Source organism: Helianthus annuus, chromosome 7, assembly GCF_002127325.2.
Source record: "Helianthus annuus cultivar XRQ/B chromosome 7, HanXRQr2.0-SUNRISE, whole genome shotgun sequence".
NCBI classification, from domain to species: domain Eukaryota; kingdom Viridiplantae; phylum Streptophyta; class Magnoliopsida; order Asterales; family Asteraceae; genus Helianthus; species Helianthus annuus.
The window spans coordinates 122,600,119-122,619,281 of NC_035439.2; the positions used below are offsets into that span (position 1 = coordinate 122,600,119).

A 19,163-nucleotide genomic window follows, 5' to 3' on the forward strand; every position below is an offset into this window, starting at 1 on the left:
TCCACCGTCGCATTATATACCTTTCAGGGAATTGCCTGATATCAAGAAACCGCAAAACGCAAAAAATGTGCGGGCACAAAAGCCCAAACTGTTCATACCTATTGCATGAACAACTCATGGTCATATCTAGCTGCCGCATCATAACCTAATACATAAAAACAAAAAAAATGAGAACAAAAATATATACTCAATTAAAACTATAAGATAGAACACCATGTACAAGAAATATTATAAACAAACAATTGTTACATTCTCTGGTTACCTGAAAAAAATGTAGTACACGTTTGAGAAAAGTCCTTCACAGAGAAGTTCACAAAATTATCCTCTCATTCATCCCATTTTCCAATACCACACTTGTGAATGGCTGTCAGAATTTCAAGTTGCGCATCGAAGAAAATTGTCCATGTGTATATGTTTGCCGCCTGTTGTTCTAAGACAAACTCTTTTGCAAATATTTCAGGGTTCGTGTGCCTAGTATCGTGATCATTCTTCCTGTGCTCGTGTCTTTGGGCTTCAATTGCAAAGTCAAAATGCCCCAAGAATTCAACAAGCGTACAGTTCGGGTTGCAAAACTGCCCAAAGAAATGGTTCTCAGTTTCCGAACGTGATGAAGTACGCATCAGCCCAGACATGTGTTCATCACGATAGTACGTAGGGATCCATGTATCCCTAATATGATAAATTGACTGTAACCATTCATGATTCACCAAATCAAAATTAGCCAATATAACACCCCATTCGGTTTCAAACTGTTCGGGTAGTAATGCATCAGTCCAAACAATACCACACAACCTCTTCTTAAAATCAGTACTATTGCATAGGTTGGCGCCAACCTAATAAACAACGAGTCAACATTAAAAAAATTAAATATACAATAGACATGATAAAACATTATATAAAAGTCAAACAGCATCGATAAACAAAAAACGACATATTCAGATATAAAAAACTACAAAAAACCAACAAAAGAATTCCATTAAAACAATAAACGTCGTAAACAATAATTTTGGTATTTAATAAACCTTAGTAGTAAGTTTGTCCATTATATACCACATGCAAAGCCTGTGCCTACTTTCAGGCCAAGTATCTTGAATAGCTTTCCTCATCGCTGGGTCTTGATCAGTTACAATCACAGGTGGTGCGCCCAAATGCCTGCCGAAATGCGTTATGCAACCAGCTATATGTTTCGGCAGTTTCATTACCTATTATAGCAGCACCCAAGGTAACATTACGATAGTGATTGTCAACGCCGGTAAAAAGTACGAACATCATATTGTACCTACAAAAAAAAACTGGTGTGATAACTGATTTGATATTGTAAAATCCGTACAAGTGTAAAAACATAAGACAACCTAGATTATTTAAATAACAAATTGACATTAAAACACTATAAGTGTTTTAACAAAATAACTAAATACCATATGACACTATTGTACATGCATATAACACTAGAATAGTGATACCAAAAAATAGGAAAAAAAAACAGGTGGATTAAAACACTATAGAAACAGATGTAATAAACATTGACATGGGGATAAAACACTATGATATAAACTTAACGAGTCTATTCATGCATATCACACTACACTATAAACATTATCATGGTGATAAAACACTATGATATAGATCTATTATGGATGTAGTGAATCTAAAACTAAAGGTAGGATACGAACTTGTTACGACGATAAGTAGCATCGAAGGAAACAACATCCCCAAACATATGAAAATTTCTCTTTGTATCTCCATCGGCCCAGAACAACGCCCGTAAAACGCCATCGTCAGTTGTTAGGTATTCCATAGAGAAATTGGGCATAAATTCTTTCTTCCTTCTTAGGCGTTTAATAACCATGTCAGCATCGTACTCAGCTATGTACCTATTGAAGTCTCTCTTGAAGTTTTTGAAGTCAACTTTCGTGGCACCTACCTTGTTAAACCCTCCATAAAGAGTCCTCATAATGTTAAACGCTCTAACTGGACCAACGTTTATGGCACTCAAAGCATTTACGGCTTCTTCCTGTACGTAATTGATTCCTCTGTTTTCAGGAAGCAGGTACCTATAATCTTCAGCAACAAATGAGTGATTAAGCGACTCCTCGAAGTAATAAACCTCGTAAAGATTATCCGGGGTTAACTTAACCCGTATGCACGCTTCACATCCGGTCCTTATAGAAGGAACCCTGCGAGTAATCTTAGTCTTCGAGTTATCATTAGAACTACCAGCTTCCTGAGTCGAGTCAGACGCCTTAAAGGGTTTAGTACCCTCTTTTGAGCATAGGAAGTATTTATTATGTATGACACCCTTTTGAGGCTCGTATTGAGTACCCTTCCTAGCTGTGAAACCTCCTGCCTTAGCATATCTTTGGTAAAAAAGAAAGGCATTTTCGAGCGAATCAAACATCATATGCATCTGAGGTTTAATCGAATCGTCGACATCTGGTATAAATGTCCTCCTTCCAGAATTTGGGGACACGTGAACATCACCAATGGGCTGGTATGTAGGAATATCTACAACAAAAAATCGACACATCAGTAGTTTATAAAACAGTGATAACACTATATGAAGATATAACACTATCTGTTTACTGTAAAGACACTATACAGTTAAATTAACAAATAATCTGTTGATTTAAAACCCATAATAATCATAAAAACTATGAACCATAAAATTAAGATGTCTGCGCAGAATATAACACCATTGATGAGGGATAAAACACTATGAAAAGAAATTAAGATGTCTGTACATAATATAACACTATTGAATGGGGATAAAACACTATACATCTAAATATCAATAATAATAATAATAATAATAATAATAATAATAACTCTGTTAATGATAAAACACTACAAAAACTTACCCTAAACAATACAATGTATAAAACACTATGAAGGGAAATTAAGATGTGTGAACAGAATATAACACTATTGATCATGCATATGACACTATACCTCTAAATATCAAACAAAAAATAACTCTGTTAATGATAAAACACTAAAACAAAAACTTAGCCTAAACAATTAAATGTATAAAACACTATGAAGGGAAATTAAGATGTCTGTACAGAATATAACACTATTGATCATGCATATGACACTATACATCAAAATATCAAAAAACAAAACCTGTTCATTATAAAACACTAAAACGACAACTTACCCTAAACAACTCAATGTATAAAACACTACATACACACAAAATCAAAGCATACTAATAACCTGTAACACGGCATACTAAAAAAAACACGTCAAACATATAACACTACTTATCGCAACATGATAACTCTTAATAGATTAAATAACTATGATACACATGTACCTGCATAGCCGGAAGCCATTGAAATTGATATAAAACACCAGAATCGAAGAAGGGCGAAGAAGGTAAACAACTGTATTGTCTCTGCCGATTTCATAAGACTTCATGTATTTATAATTGATGAAGAATGATGCGTACATGAAAATCTTATTGGATCTTGCAAAAAAATACAAAATTCGAATCAATCCCTAAAAAATCTCATCGCTAGTTTTTTTGCAGTTATCTTGGAAATCAATTAATTGATAAGAATGGAAAATTACTAATACACCCTTTTGAATTAATTAAGATAAAGGACACTTCCCAAATTATTTCTCACACTTCTCACAAAAGTTGATTATTGTACAGGACCATATTATATATTAACAGTTATAAGAAAAACAAATTTATAATTGTTCGTATATATTAATTTCTAATATTCGGATGAATAGTGTCTAAATTGTTTTCTAGTGTATTTTGTTTTGGTTTTTTTTCACAAGTATACTAAACTTTAAGGTTTTTGAATTTTGTAACAAACTTTTGGTTTTTTTTTATAATTTCAGCCGCAAGAGTTAAATGAGTTTAGTTTCTTACGGTTTATGTTTTATATATTAATATTATTGAAACATGTATCGTTATTTGCTTTCATGTTTTCTGATTAGCCACACCAATATACCCTCGGGGGCACGGTTACAGTTTTACGCCCTGCTCCGCAACACGTAATGTTTATACTAGTTTAAATGAAAACAGGTTAAAATATGTTGTGTAGGAGTCATATCTTACGTGCATTAATAATAATGTGTTTGTTATGAACAGTAACACTTTTATCTTAATTAACAAATTAGTTTTTTAGATAAAATATTTACATTCCATAAATTAGGAACAATTTTGTTCATAAGGTGCGTGTTATACTTCATGTTTTGTGGGGTTTTCAAAAATAAAAAGTTAATTTTTTAACTTTAACCCAAAAGTTTTTTTATATTTTGCAATTTTAACCCATATAAATTATTATTTTTTTCACTTTTAACTCAAAAGTTTCATTATTTCAATTTAACCTCACAATATTTTTACCTTCAACTTTGTTCTCTATACTTTTCATCTTTCGCAAATTTCCGTTTTACGTTTCGTTCTAAATTTTGCGAGTTAAGACGGCGCGACGTGCGTGTGTCGTTTAACGTTTTTTTGTTTCGTTCAAAATTATGCGAGTTAACACGACACAACATGCATGTGTGGTTCAGTGTTATACATTTATTTTTTTCGTTTGACAAGTTCGTCGCAACGCACGGGTTCTGGATCGACTCAGTGTTGGTAGTCGCTGATGTTGGTAGTCGCTGACTGTGGTGTGGCATTAGTGCTATTTGGCATATTTTTACGCCCCCGCCGCAACGCGGGGGAGCTTAAATCTAGTTATAAACAATAACGAAGATTTTTATGAATGATTTCTAAAAAATTTCAAATATTTAATAGGGTTGAATGGTAAGAACAGTAAAAAATACAATACGTTAATAAATTAATTTTTTTTATTTTATTAGTATAATACATGGGTTTACTTAACCGCATAATACATATGTTTTTTTAAACATAACTGTTTTACCACTAATTAAATTTAGAGTAAATTACAAGTTTTGTCTTTTATGTTTGTCCTAAATTTCAGGCGCTATCATTTACCTTTAAAATTGATGAGTCTTGTACTTAATGTTTCAAAATCCTACACGTTATGTCCTTTAGGGCAAACCTAGTTAATTTTTTTTGTTAAAACTGGTCATGTGCAAGGCATGTGAGGGTGCATTTGTCTTTTCACCATTATAGGGACTATTGTGCAAAATATTTAATATCTAGGGACTGTAAAAAAACAAAACAAATATTTAGTATCCTCTCTCTCTCTCTCTCTCTTCCAGCGGTTCTCTCTCCTCTCTCCCGTTCTTCTCTCACTCTCTCTTCTCACATATCACACATGGTATACATTGAAAGTCAACCGCAATGCCACCGACGACGACCTCAAGAAAGCCTACCCTCGTCTCGCCATGATCTGGCACCCCGACAAAAACCCCAACACCAACAAATCCGACGCAGAGTCCAAATTCAAGTCCGGCGAAGAGGCTCTCAAGTCCGGCCGCCGCTTCAACAATCACTGAAACCCTAACCCTAATTTCCGGTTTAACCCTAGGGATGCCGAGGACATATATGCTGAGTTGTTTGGAGGATCTGATGCTGGATTTAGGAATGGGGAGAGTTCGTCGATGAAGAAGGCTCCGGCTGTGGAGAATGTATTGGGTTGTAGCTTGCTTGATCTTTATAAGGGTGCTAAGAAGAAGATGAAGATCTCCAGGACGGTCCTTGATTCTTTCGGGTATGTTTTTTCCACCTTTTCTGTTATTGTTTATTGTGGTTTAGTGGTGATGTCAGATTTGTTTTTTAGGGTTTTTGATATTTTTGGTTTTGGGGATTTTGGGGGGTTTTTGATCTGGTATATAGGTTTGTTGAGAATGGTTCAGGGTAGTGATTGAGGAGTGTATTGTTGAGAATGTTTCCTCAATTCAGACTTCGAAGGTTTCCTCCGTCTTCCCCGGCGACCTCACAGTTGCTCTGCTCCTCCGTCTTCTCCGGCGACCTCACCGTCGCTCTTTCGCTACTGAAATCCTTGGTAACTTTCTTGGATATTTGTTTATCTTTTCTTATCGAAGTTGTAATATTCTAAATTGAATCATGATTTTGGGTGGTTTGCAGGTTCTTGGGGTCAGGGTTCCAGTGGGTGTGGTGGGTTTAATGGTGTTTGTTGCTGGTTATGCAGGATGGTGGTGGTGGTGGGAGGTGGCGTTGAGATAGAGAGAAGGCAGAGTTTTGTCCCTATAATGGTGAAATTACAAAGATACCCTCATGTGCAAGGCACATGACCAGTTTTAACAAAAAAAAATTAACTGGGTTTGCCCTAAAGGACATAACATGCATGATTTTGAAACATTAAGGACAAAACTAATCAATTTTAAAGGTAAAGGACAGCGCCTGAAATTTGGGAAAAACATAAAGGACAAAACTTGTAATTTACTCTTAAATTTAATTACATTTATCAAACCGTGCAATACAAGAGACTGTAATTTATAATAAATTAAAATCCGGGACACATGTTATCACCTAATGTTTTGTTTTCCCAACCCTCTCTCCTAATAATGATATTAAGGGGGTGTTTGGGGTTGAGCTTTGAAAATAGATTATGTGTTTTGAATAATCAGAATCAGATAATTAACTGTAACAAAACGTGATATTGAAAGATAGTGTTTGAATTTGATTATGTTGCTTGATATCACAATAATCAGATAATCAACTATTTGAGTGTTTGCCAAATATATATCTAAAAAATAAACAAGTGAAAATCCTTTCCTAAACGCAAATAATCAATTTTTGGAAAACTGCGTTTTGTTGCAGTAGGGGCGAGCTGCTTTTGGAAAACTGCGTTTTGTAACTTTCTAAACGCAAATAATCAATTTTTTAATTTTTTTTACCCAAACACTCAAAACTGATTATTTACGATTTCAAAACTCAATAATCTGAAAATCTCCTTTAAAACTCAACCCCAAACACCCTCTAAAATGATTTATTTTTAGATATTTAATATAAATTTAATTATGGTTACTTATTATTTAATTATGAATACTTATTATCTATATATATGCTACAAAACAAATTATTATTCTTACATTATACTTTATTCAATTCGTGTAATACATGTGTTTTATTCAACAATTTTTAAAGATACAGCTTTTTATAAATTTTCATTTAATTTTAAGCTAAAAAGTAAATATAATAAATTACATTTAAATTATACATAAGTAAGAGTAAAAAAAGTAATATTTGAATATTATAAATTTGGCGTACAACTTAAAGTTTATAAACTTATAGTTGTTTGAAGTTGAGTAAACTGCCATTTTGGTCCCTGAGGTTTGGTTATTTTTGCCACTGTAGTCCAAAACTCAAACCTTTTGCATCTGGGTCCCTATGGTTTCAGTTTTATTGCTATTTTGGTCCAAAAATGAAATCAGGTCATATTTGTCTTATAAAATCCTGCAATTTTGTCATTTTCCTCAGGGGCAAATCAGGTCATATTTGTGTTATAAAATATGGTATTTATTTATAAAAAAGAAATGATCATTTTGCCCCGGCGAAAAATGACAAAATAGCATGATTTTATAAAACAAATATGATCTGATTTCATTTTTGGACCAATGTGGCAATAAAACTGAAACCACAGGGACCCAGATGCAAAAAGTTTGAGTTTTGGACTAAAGTGGCAAAAGTGGCTAAACCACAGGGAACAAAATGGCAGTTTACTCTTTGAAGTTTATATACATAAAACTTATAAATATATATAGGTTTAAATATGATTTTATAAAAAAAAAATTAAATTTTATTACATGCATAAAATTTATTGTTATAATTTAACAAAAAAAATATTTTATAAAAAATCAATGAGTACTGTATGTATTTATAAAAATAGATACGGTTTATTAAGTATGTATTTATAAAAGGGGTAACTTTGTAAAATATAGTAACCAAGTTTTAAAAGTGTTATAATTAGGTAACTGAAGTTTCAAAAGTGTTCTAATCAGGTCGCTCAACATTCATTTTTTATTAAAATTAAGGGTTTTTTTAATCCATTTCATAGGTAACCATGGTGATGTGAATTTTTGTTTCTTTTTTCCCTTTTATTTGATGCCAACGTCGAGTGATGACATCAATTTTAACATGTTTTTTTTTAATTTTAATGTAATTAAAGTGTTTTTATTTTTAATAAATATAATTTCATATATTAAAATAATTGGACCCCAATATCTTGTGCTTCATTTTTTTTCTTGACACACAGAAAAAAGGACATGACTCGATTTAAATGCTATGTTATGTAATTGGGACAAAAACGATACGAGTGACCTAATTAGAACACTTTTAAAACTTGATTACTATTTTGTGACATTTTCCCCAAGTTTGCAAATACATAATGTGACGACGTCTGTAACCTCCTAGTCTATACACTTTCACATGGCAGTATTAAGCTCTATATTGCGATTGTTCTAAAAAAATGTCTTAGTTTATCATGTACTATTAATATTAAATCTAGCAATATCTAAGTATAAGCTGAAACTTATAATTTAGTAATTTTCTAAGTATAAGCTGAAACTTATAATTTAGTATTTTACTAATCTTGTCTGATAAAACAAACCCCTCAATTAACTTGAACGTGTTTCTTGGCAATTGTAGCCTTGTAGGTCACAAACAAAAGTATTACTTCAACTTTTAATGTTAAACACGAAAATGATTCTTTTATATATAACTAGATTAGAAACCCGTGTAATACACGGGTTGAATAAATGTAATTTTATATACCAAATAATAAAAAAATATTTTTAAAAACCTCGTTTATTACACGGGTTGAATAAATATAATTTTGTATACCAAATAATAAAACAGTATATCTTTAAAAATCTTGTTTATTACTTGAGTTGAATAAATATAATTTTATATATTAAATAATAAAAAAGTTATATCTTTAAAAACCCTGTGTATTGTACGGGTTGAGTAAATTTAATTTTATATATTAAATAATGAAAAAAGTTACTTTTTTAAGAACCTCATGTATTCTATGGGTTGAGCACATGTAATTTTATATACCAATCAATAAAAAGTTATATCTTGTTATATCTTTATAAACCCTGTGTATTATACGGATTGAATAAATCTAATTTTATATACCACTTAACAAAAAAAGTTATATTTTTAAAAACCCGATGTATTACACGAGTTGCATAAATGTAATTTTGTATAATAAATAATAAAAACATTACATCTTTAAAAAAATCTCGTTTATTACACGGGTTGAATGAATTTAATAAAAAATTATATTTTTAAAAAAATTAACGGATATACTCGATATATGATAGATGTGGTGATTGCGGTGATGGTTCTTATAAATGTTGTAGGATCGTGTATGGACCCGAACGAGTCGTTCAGAGGAGTTTTACTTCGTTTCAGAGGCGAAAACTAAGAAACAAAGGTAGAAACAGCTAAATCTTCACTTTAAACACTGATTAGATTGAAATAACAACAATTACAATCAGTCTTCACACCGACAGCACCTCGGTATGGGAATCATAAATGTCACTACTCCCTATGAGATTCCGCTCGGAACAACTATATATCGGGCACCTGATTTCGCTTGAACATGCTTAAGCGGAATCAGTCCCTCAAGCGAAATCAACATATACAACTCAAGCGGAATCGGATCATGTGGTTTCGCTTGAAATGACTAGGTGCCATTTCAAGCGGAATCAGCCTACATGTCACCTAATTTTGCTATATTTCTCGATCTACGTGCCCTGATCTATCCTATCTAGATTAAGACTCGATACAAGACGAAGTCGACAGATGCATGCACTAACAGACTCCCCCTCAGATGTTGACGAGTCTCACGTGTCGAGACTTTGTAACTTCAGTCTTGATCCATCTCTGGGTTTATTCTCTCTATCAGCATTAACAGACTCCCCCTAACAATGTACTGGCATTCCTTTAGTTCATCAGCATCATCTGCTTCAGGATCGTAGTCTGGCTTTTTCAGGTTCAAGATTGTTGCCTGGCTCAAACTTTGTCCACAGAATCTAAACCTGGCTCATGCTCTATTCACAGAAATCTTAGGTATCGGCACCTGGCTCTCAGTAAACATAAGCTTCTCAGGATCGATCAGCCTGACTCTACTAATGTTGTTTCAAGATCGTAACCCGGTTCTCGTTCTGCTCAGGATTGTCACCTAGCTCAAACTTACACCTGCACAATCTTTTCCTCAAAGTAAATTTCACACATTTAAACATTTCAAATATAGACGCATGTACTAACTCAGACTCCCTCTCAAAATTAACTCTATAATCTTGATGAACCACTTGAAGATTTGATCAAAACATATTTGTTTAAGAATAGACTCCCCCTCACAAAATGGCCATCCTGTTTAGCACTTGGAATTTTGATCAGCTCTCCAACACCAGTTGTCAAAAATCTTTTTGTATTTTTCAAAAGTTTATGCTAAAATACACTAAAATCTTTTTGGATTTTTGAATGAAATGCAATAATAGAAATATTTACAGACAGTATTTTTGTGAGTTTGTGTAAGAGGATCATATCAGTGTTTGAGACATATCACCAACACCGTTAAGCTTCATTTCATTTTAAGTTCTAAACAATTCACTTAGATTGTCAGTATAATGGTCCACTTAAGTTTTCACACAAAGTTCAATTGTTTCGAGATATGATATTAATGTCTTAAGAACTTAAACTTATTCGCGTATCCCACTACTTGAATATACTCCCGTATCCAGATCCCAATATTCAGTCTTACAGGTGAGTATACCACAGATGATATCTGTAAAGGGTTATATTGCGAGGGCCGTGAGAGCTCAGGTCGATACTTCCGTATACGCAAAGAGATGACGGATTCGACTTTTGGTGTGTCCCCTTTAGAGGATCTTTTTACAACAGCAATGATTATCAATTTTATTGTTTCATCAATTTGCTGAGGGCGAGCTTATATTTCAAAGCATTTGCAGAAAGTATTATACAGGGACTAGGTCAGAATTTCCATTCTGCAGAAGTCCCGGGATAATACCCCAGATATCACTGAGTATAAATACCTAGTATCTCAGAAAGAGGGACCTTTCAAACAAGATTTCGGGGGTTACCCATATATCCAAGACATGTTCCCCACGAGATAAGCAAGTTTAAATTTAGGTTTATATCTCGTCACAGTCTACTAAATGTGTAAAAACCTACTGACACATCCACAGTGAGATTGTTTATCACATTTTTAACTTTACATTTCTTTAGCATGTTGTGACAGTCCACTGATGTACTATCATTTCCTCTTTTATACACACAACTCATTTTTGAATTTTTATCATGTTTTTTACTTTTTCAAATTTTCTAATGTTTTTGGATTTTCTGAAAATTTTCTTACTCCCCCTAAAATGCAAACACATTAAGAAATTTGAAAACAAACTAAGCTCTAGACCCACTTAGTAAAAAAATTTGAAACCAAACTATACAAGAAAATGACAATCAATATCAAATCGCTTCAATTCGCCATTCACTTGGCATAAACAATCAGAACTCCCCCTTTCAACAAACCATTTTCTCATTAAGATTTCAAAACACTTAAGTTTGTTTTAATCAAAATGATTTTTCTGGAAAATAAGTTTGTTTTTACCATTTGTAGGGACTGGTTCATCATCTTGTTCAATCAAACATATATATGAGGATTACATCAAGTTCAAACTAATGACCTTGACGAATCACTTGTAAGATCCAACCTCTTACCACTTGTAAGTATATCCAAATCATTTAACCACATGTAGGAATAAAACATCTACACAAACCATTTTACCAATCAGGATGCCGATTCCTGCTTCGCACTTACCAACCTGGAAGCTCCGGCAAAGTCCATCACCTGTAAAATTTCGACAATTTCAGATTTTTACCAAAAATTTTTTTAAACAAGAATGATGTCGATTCCTGATCCACGATTACAAACTTGGGATCTCCGGCAATTCCAGAGTTTTCAAGGGAAAAGAATTTCCACCCAAGTTTTACCAACCTTGGGTGCTTTCAGCTCTTGTTCAGTCGGGTTATAGGTTGCTTTCTTTGTTGCATAGAAATCTTTAACCCCTTTTACTTTTCCCTCGACCATTTTCCCAAAAATCTTCTTAACATTCCCATTGAATACTTTCTCAATATCAAATTCCTTCTGATCAGAAAAGAAATGATTTGAGATCTCAACTTTACCAACTTTTTGCTTAATATTTTCAAACTTCAAAGATGGAATTTCAACATCATCTTCTGAAGACACAAATTTTTCTTCTTTAACCTCAACTTGTGGCTCCACTGATTTTATGGAATCAGATTCATCGCCGACTTTCTTATCACCCTTTTTGACAACCCACACTTGGTTGTCCTTTGCTTTCTTTTTGTAAAAATTTCTCTTTGAACATTCACCAACTTCATAAGTAGAATTTTCAAAAATTTTGAATACTTCAGTTGGTAGTTCAACATCAACAACTTTTTCTTTCAATTTTTTAGAAACTCCCTGTTTTGGTTTTGCCAATTGAGAACAAGTTGATGCAATGTGACCAACTTCATTGCATTTAAAACATGTTCGAGTCTCTATTGGATGAAACACTCCAGTTCCTTTCTTTTTCTTCTCAGCAAGAAACTCCTGGTTTGATTGTTTCCAGAACGGTTTCTTCTGTTCTTCTTCTGTACTTCCACCTGAAACAAATTCTGATTTTGTTTTAGAATTTTTCTCATTTTTATAATTTTCTGGTGGAATAAAACCCAATCCTTTCTTTTTGTAGCTACCATTATGGTTTGGTTTCTTTTGAAAACCAGAACCAGAATTGTAACCCTTTTTCTTGTTTAACCTTTGTTGAACTCTTGAAGTGTATTTTTTAGGTTTTCCATTAAGATTTAAATCTTTTATTTCAGAAATATTAATTTCTGTCATTTTTAAAACCTTTTTGATCATTTCAAATCTAACACTCCTTATTGGAAACTCTTTGTCAGAATATAATTTGTCAGAATCATTCAAAGTATATGCTACTTCGAATGTTTCATCATTCAAATTTGCTTTTGATAACAAAAACTCTTTACTGTAAGTCCTTTTAACCATCGGTTTTGAACTGTTGACTGACGAACTTGACCCTCCAGACTCAGACTTTGACTCAGACTCCTCATCAGTATCCAACACCTGATCGACCACCTTTTTGATTAACTCAGACTCATGATCAGTGTCAGACGAGGTGAACGTGACGTCAATGTTTTCTGGTAATTCATCAGTTGTATCGGTTTTTAACTTTATATTGACTGCTTTCTCAACTTGCTCCTCATTTGGTTTTCTGGGAGAATAACCTTCCCAGATCGGAGGCGGACACTTATTATAGCTAACAGTCGGTTTCTTACCAGTATCCTTCTTCTTTGGCTTGTCGTCTTTGAATGCTTCAAAACCTACAACAGTCGGATAAATTCGATCAATAAGATAATCAGAACTAGAATAACTCTGCAATAAGCGTCTGATTCTCTCATTTTCAATCTTCTCGGTTTCCAACTCTTGCTTTTGCACTTTCTTCGATGTAGAAGTTGATAGCTTTCTGCTTTGTCATCATCGTTGCATGCATCATTGTCAAAGCATTTTCTCTCTCAGAGTTTGTCTTTTGAAGACCAGTTACTGTTCTATTCAAAACATCATAAGATTCCTTCACGTAATTGAGATTGAACAACAATTGTTCCTTCATCTTCTCATAATCAGCTAGCTTTTCATATTTAGCTGCACACTCCTTGCATGGTTCTAATCACTTTGAGCATGGCTTGATAACTTCCACAATCTTTTCAACTTCGATAATTTTCTCCACTTCTACAACTTTTTCATTTTCTTCAACTACTCTTTTGATTGTTTGAAACACTTCTTTAGCAAATTGAACTTTATCATTAAAATCAGAAACTTCTTCTTGATCCATACTTTCACATTTCTTTTCTGTTTCAACAATCTCCTCAGCAACACTTTTAACTTCTTCATTTTGAACAATCTCATCTTTTTGAACAACACTTTCAGACTTCTCCTGCATTTGCTCTTTTACTGCTCTTCTCTCCTTCAGCTTCTCTAAGCGATCTGCAAAATAAAAATGAAAACTTTCAGGAGACAGATGAGATTTTGCAATATTAATATGTTTTTCTTCCTCATCATCACTACTGTCATCAGTTGGAGATTTATCGAACTCTACTGATTTTTCAGAACTATCATCCGAAGAACCAGAATCAGATGGTGTTTGATCAAAAACAATTTCTTTATCTGAAGTTTCTTCTGAACTCGGTGAGCTTTCTTCTGATGAAACAGACTTTTCATCTTCATTCTTCACAGTCTTACCAATAGATTTCATCCATGTGGTGAACATATCTGGTTCTTTTACAATCTTAGCAATAAAAGCTTTGAAATCTCCTTTCTCATCGGTAAACATATCCCAGCTAAAACCTTCTGGTAGCCTTTCATCATCTTGAAAGTTCCAGTTAAAGTTTTCTTGATTCCCCAGACATGCTCTCTTTGAATCCTCTGTCACACCCCCAAAATCCCACCTGCGGAGTACTACCGCTTGGAGGCGTGACTGACCAGGATCCAGCCACCAATCATACTGAACAAGCATATAAGTAATTATAAAAGTTTAACCAACACGATTGGTGTTCCAAAACAAATAAGTTTAAGTTGTAAGCGGAAGCATAAGTTTAAAGTTGTAACATAAGTTCCAAAAGTTTCAAGTTTAACATAGTCTTGTAGCAATCCCTGTCCCACAACGATCCTCCTCCATGCAAGCTCCCACTGAGTACCTATGGTCCTGCAAAGCATGTAGTAACGAGTCAACAACTAGTTGAGTGAGTTCACGGGTGGGCGTTCGTTTTAGTTGTTTCGAAAACAGTTTACTTTATCTGGCATCCTGCCGTGGGGGTTACCCCATAGTTTAAAAAGACGTGACCAGTTCATTCCCAGTTACTCCGGCACTCCGGCCGTGGGGGCTACCCCATGTAGTTATCAGGCATTTCGGCCGTGGGGGCTACCCCATGTACATCATCTGGCTCTCCAGCCGTGGGGGCTACCCCATGTGTATACTAGACTCGTTACCGTATCGATTGCTGACTGTAGTCATGTTTATGTGCCCTGAAAACATCAATGTCTATCATCATTGACGTGCCCCAGATCCATTAGTTCACGCCCGTCCTCTGCGGCACGGTGTGAGGCTTGTCAGACCTAAATAGCGCTATCTAACTAATGACCCGCTCGCCATTGGCCCGGCGATTAGTCGATACAAAAAGGAGGGACTTCGTGATAGAGTTTTAGTCTAGTACGTTTATCCGTCCATCCGGACGAGGAATCACATTCCTGAACCACTGACGTCCTACCCAAAGGTAGACGAGGAACCCACGTTCCTGAATCCCGTTCCCAACCCAGGGAATCCCATGCTTTGTAAAGGGTGTGAACTCACCTCGGTTTGCTCGGCAGTTAATCACAGAAAGTCAATCAAGTCGCAAGTAGTCAATAACGTCCTAACACGGATATCACGTATAATCAGATTCGAACCAAGTAGTGTACAAATGTTCAACACGCATGGAAATCACGTATAATCAGTAACAGTTCTCAGTTAACAGTCAGACATAATCCAAAGTCCAAGTGTGAGGCCCAACAGTTGGGCTTGTGATAACAGGCCCAAATAACACGTTAACAGTAGCACAGGAGTTCATATGTCCGGCCCACTAACTTAGGCCCAAAGTGTGGTCTCGAGTCGCAACCGGACTCGCAAGCATGGTCTCGAGTCATGCTGTGTGTTGATCATGGATGGTTGCGAGTCGCAACCGGTGTCGCAACCGTAGTCTCGGTTCATCATGCTAAGGTCTCGAGTCGCAACGGGACTCGTAACCTGTGGTTTCGGCTTGTCCTGCTATGGTTGCGAGTCGCAACCGCGTGGTCTCGAGTCATCACGCTGTGGTTGCGAGTCGCAACTGCGTGATTGCGAGTCGGTAGCAGTCGTTTTCAAGTTCACGTGTTGATGCAGGTGTATCAGTCCCATTAGTACAATATAATCAGGCCCAAATCAGGAAACTACCAATAGCATTCCACTAACAGTTTTCCTAATCAGGTTACTAGTCAAAGATGGATCAAAATCACAAGGGTTTTCACATTCTTAACTATCATTCAAAGTGTTCTTCAAATGTTCAAACTCATATTCATCAAGTTCATAGCATATTTAACACTTATTTCAACCACAACTATGAACAATCATCAAGACATGATTTACTAGCATGCATTCTAACATGACAAACATACTCCTTAGCCGATTTGTTTAGTTTAAACACCCATTTTTCGGATCCAAACCCAAGTGTAACCAATATCATTATTCACCTTTTTTTAACATACAATGAACCCATTTTTAACATCAAGCATTTATGCAAATTTTCAACACATAACAAGAACATTCATGAACCGATTTCTATGTATAACTCAACAACTTAACATATTGTCACATAATCTCATACAAACATAACATGAACACACTAACATTCAACAAAACATCAAGAACACTAACCGGTTGGTGATGTGTGTGTGTGTGCCGATCCGAAGTCCAAATCCGAGAGTTTCTTGTGTCAACCGAGTGGATCCGAGAGTCTTGGAAATGTGTTTGTGTTCTTAAGGCTTAGAGAGAAAAGTAGGAGAGTGTGTGGGTGTAATGTTTCAACAAATGGCAAAGTTAACTAAGGGTGGTGTATTTATAGTCAAGTTCCAAATGTGCACCCTTAGTGGGTTTCGAGTGGGGTTCACGGCCCAAAGGCCCAACCGGCCAAAGGTTCTCGGCCCAAGTCCACTCGAGACCTCATGGTCTCGAGTCGGGTTCTTTGTTGTTTCGTGTCGGGTTCTCGGGTCACATATAACACGTACACAAATATATACAAATGCACACATAACCAAGCACCTATCACATAAAAAGGTTCACGTTATCATTAAGTTTAATCATTCAACTAATCACATAATGTACAAGCAAGTTACAACGAAAGGTTCTAGATTTCGAGTTGTCACATCATCCCCAAGTTGAAAGAAATTTCGTCCCGAAATTTGATGGCACTCACTGAGGAAGCTAGTCAAGTTGTAAGGTTTTCCCGGTTATCCTGGGGTGTCACATCCACCCCCCGTTGATCTGGAATTTCGTCCCGAAATTCCGTAGCTTCAGCCTCAGTAGCGTTTGTACTGTTCTCAAACAGTTGGGGATACTTTTGTTTCATCCGATCTTCGCGCTCCCAGGTAAACTCTGGGCCGCGACGTGAGTTCCAACGAACTCGAACAAGAGGTATTCTAGTGCTCTTGAGGACCTTAACATCCCGGTCCGTGATTTCGACAGGTTCTTCGACGAATTTCAACTGTTCGTCGATCGCAAGTTCCTTCAGAGGAACTACGTGCGTCTCATCTGACAGACACTTCTTCAGATTTGACACATGGAAAACGTTGTGAACTGCCCCGAGTTCTGCTGGTAATTTCAGTCTGTAGGCCACCTTGCCTATTTTCTCAAGGATTTCAAAAGGTCCAACGTACCGTGGGTTGAGTTTGCCGCGTTTACCAAAACGAACCACACCCTTCCAGGGTGAAACTTTGAGTAATACCCGCTCCCCAACCTGGAGCTCAAGTGGTTTCCTGCCCTTATCGGCGTAGGCCTTCTGACGGTCACGAGCGGCCGCCATGCGTTGTCGTATTTGAGCAATCCGCTCAGTAGTGTCTACCACATGTTCTGGACCAGTGATTTGACTATCCCCCACCTCTGCCCAACAGAGGGGTGACCGGCATTTACGTCCGTACAATGCCTCAAACGGAGCAGCTTTAATGCTGGTGTGGTAGCTGTTATTGTACGAGAATTCTACGAGTGGCAGATGCTTTTCCCAGCTGTTGCCAAAGTCGATTACACAAGCGCGAAGCATGTCTTCTAGTGTTTGGATAGTACGCTCGGACTGCCCGTCCGTCTGCGGGTGGTACGCTGTGCTCATATCTAAACGTGAGCCAAAAGACTTGTGCATTGCCTGCCACAGTTCCGAAGTAAAACGTGCATCTCGATCAGAGATGATAGAAGTGGGCACCCCGTGCCTCGAAACAACTTCCTTGAGGTATATTTCCGCTAGAGTGGAGAACTTATCCGTTTCCTTGATTGCCAAAAAGTGTGCGGATTTTGTGAGTCGATCCACGATCACCCAGATAGTATCGTTTCCGCGCTGTGATCTAGGTAGGCCAGTAACGAAATCCATGGAAATTTGCTCCCATTTCCATTGTGGTATCTCTGGTTGCTGAAGTAGGCCTGAAGGTTTCTGATATTCCGTCTTGACTCGCGCACAAGTCAAACACTTGCTGACGTAAGTTGCTATGTGGGCCTTCATGCTAGGCCACCAATACGTAGTTTTGATATCGTGGTACATCTTGTCCGAACCAGGGTGTACCGAGTAGCGAGATTTGTGCGCTTCATCCATCACAAGTTCTCGTAAATCGCCATAGTGCGGGACCCAAATGCGTCCTGTTACATAATAAGCACCGTCTTCCTTCCGTTCTAAGCGTTGCCTTGACCCGCGTAGAGCTTCAGCTCTAACGTTTTCTGGTTTCAGTGCTTCTATCTGAGCAGCTCGTATTTGCGAAGGTAGACTAGAATGGATCGTGAGTTGTAAAGCTCTTACACGCTTAGGCGTAGTGTCCTTTCGACTGAGGGCGTCCGCCACTACGTTGGCCTTGCCCGGGTGATACCTGATAGAGCACTCGTAGTCATTCAGCAGCTCGACCCATCGTCGCTGCCGCATATTCAGTTCCTTCTGTTTGAATATGTGTTCTAAACTTCTGTGGTCGGTGTAGATGGCGCACTTGGTTCCGTACAGGTAATGCCGCCATAACTTAAGTGCGAAAACAACCGCTCCCAGCTCTAAATCATGTGTCGTGTAGTTCTTCTCGTGAACTTTAAGTTGTCGTGAGGCGTAAGCTATGACTTTATCTCGTTGCATCAATACACAACCAAGACCTTGAATTGATGCATCACAGTAAACCACAAAATCTTCTGTGCCCTCTGGCAGTGAAAGGATAGGTGCACTACAAAGTCTATCCTTTAGATGCTGAAAAGCTAACTCTTGTGCATTTCCCCAATGATAAACAACGCCTTTCTGTGTTAACAACGTGAGGGGCTGCGCGATCTTAGAAAAATCCTTAATGAATCTCCTGTAATAACCTGCCAATCCCAAAAATTGGCGAATTTCCTTTGGTGTGCGAGGCGCAGGCCAGTTCTTAATA

At 36.5% G+C, this 19,163-nt stretch overlaps 1 protein-coding gene across 1 annotated transcript; it reads right to left on the reverse strand.

Annotated features, from left to right (window-relative positions):
- Positions 1-326: 326 nt before the first annotated feature.
- Positions 327-3,335, reverse strand: LOC110866842 (protein FAR1-RELATED SEQUENCE 5-like). Its single transcript, XM_022115994.1, has 5 exons — positions 3,317-3,335; positions 1,674-2,505; positions 1,023-1,152; positions 929-949; positions 327-833 (listed from the first exon to the last, which is right to left on the reverse strand). The coding sequence occupies exons 1-5, from the start codon at positions 3,333-3,335 to the stop codon at positions 327-329; spliced, it is 1,509 nt and encodes a 502-aa protein (XP_021971686.1).
- Between the last annotated feature and the right edge of the window lie 15,828 nt (positions 3,336-19,163).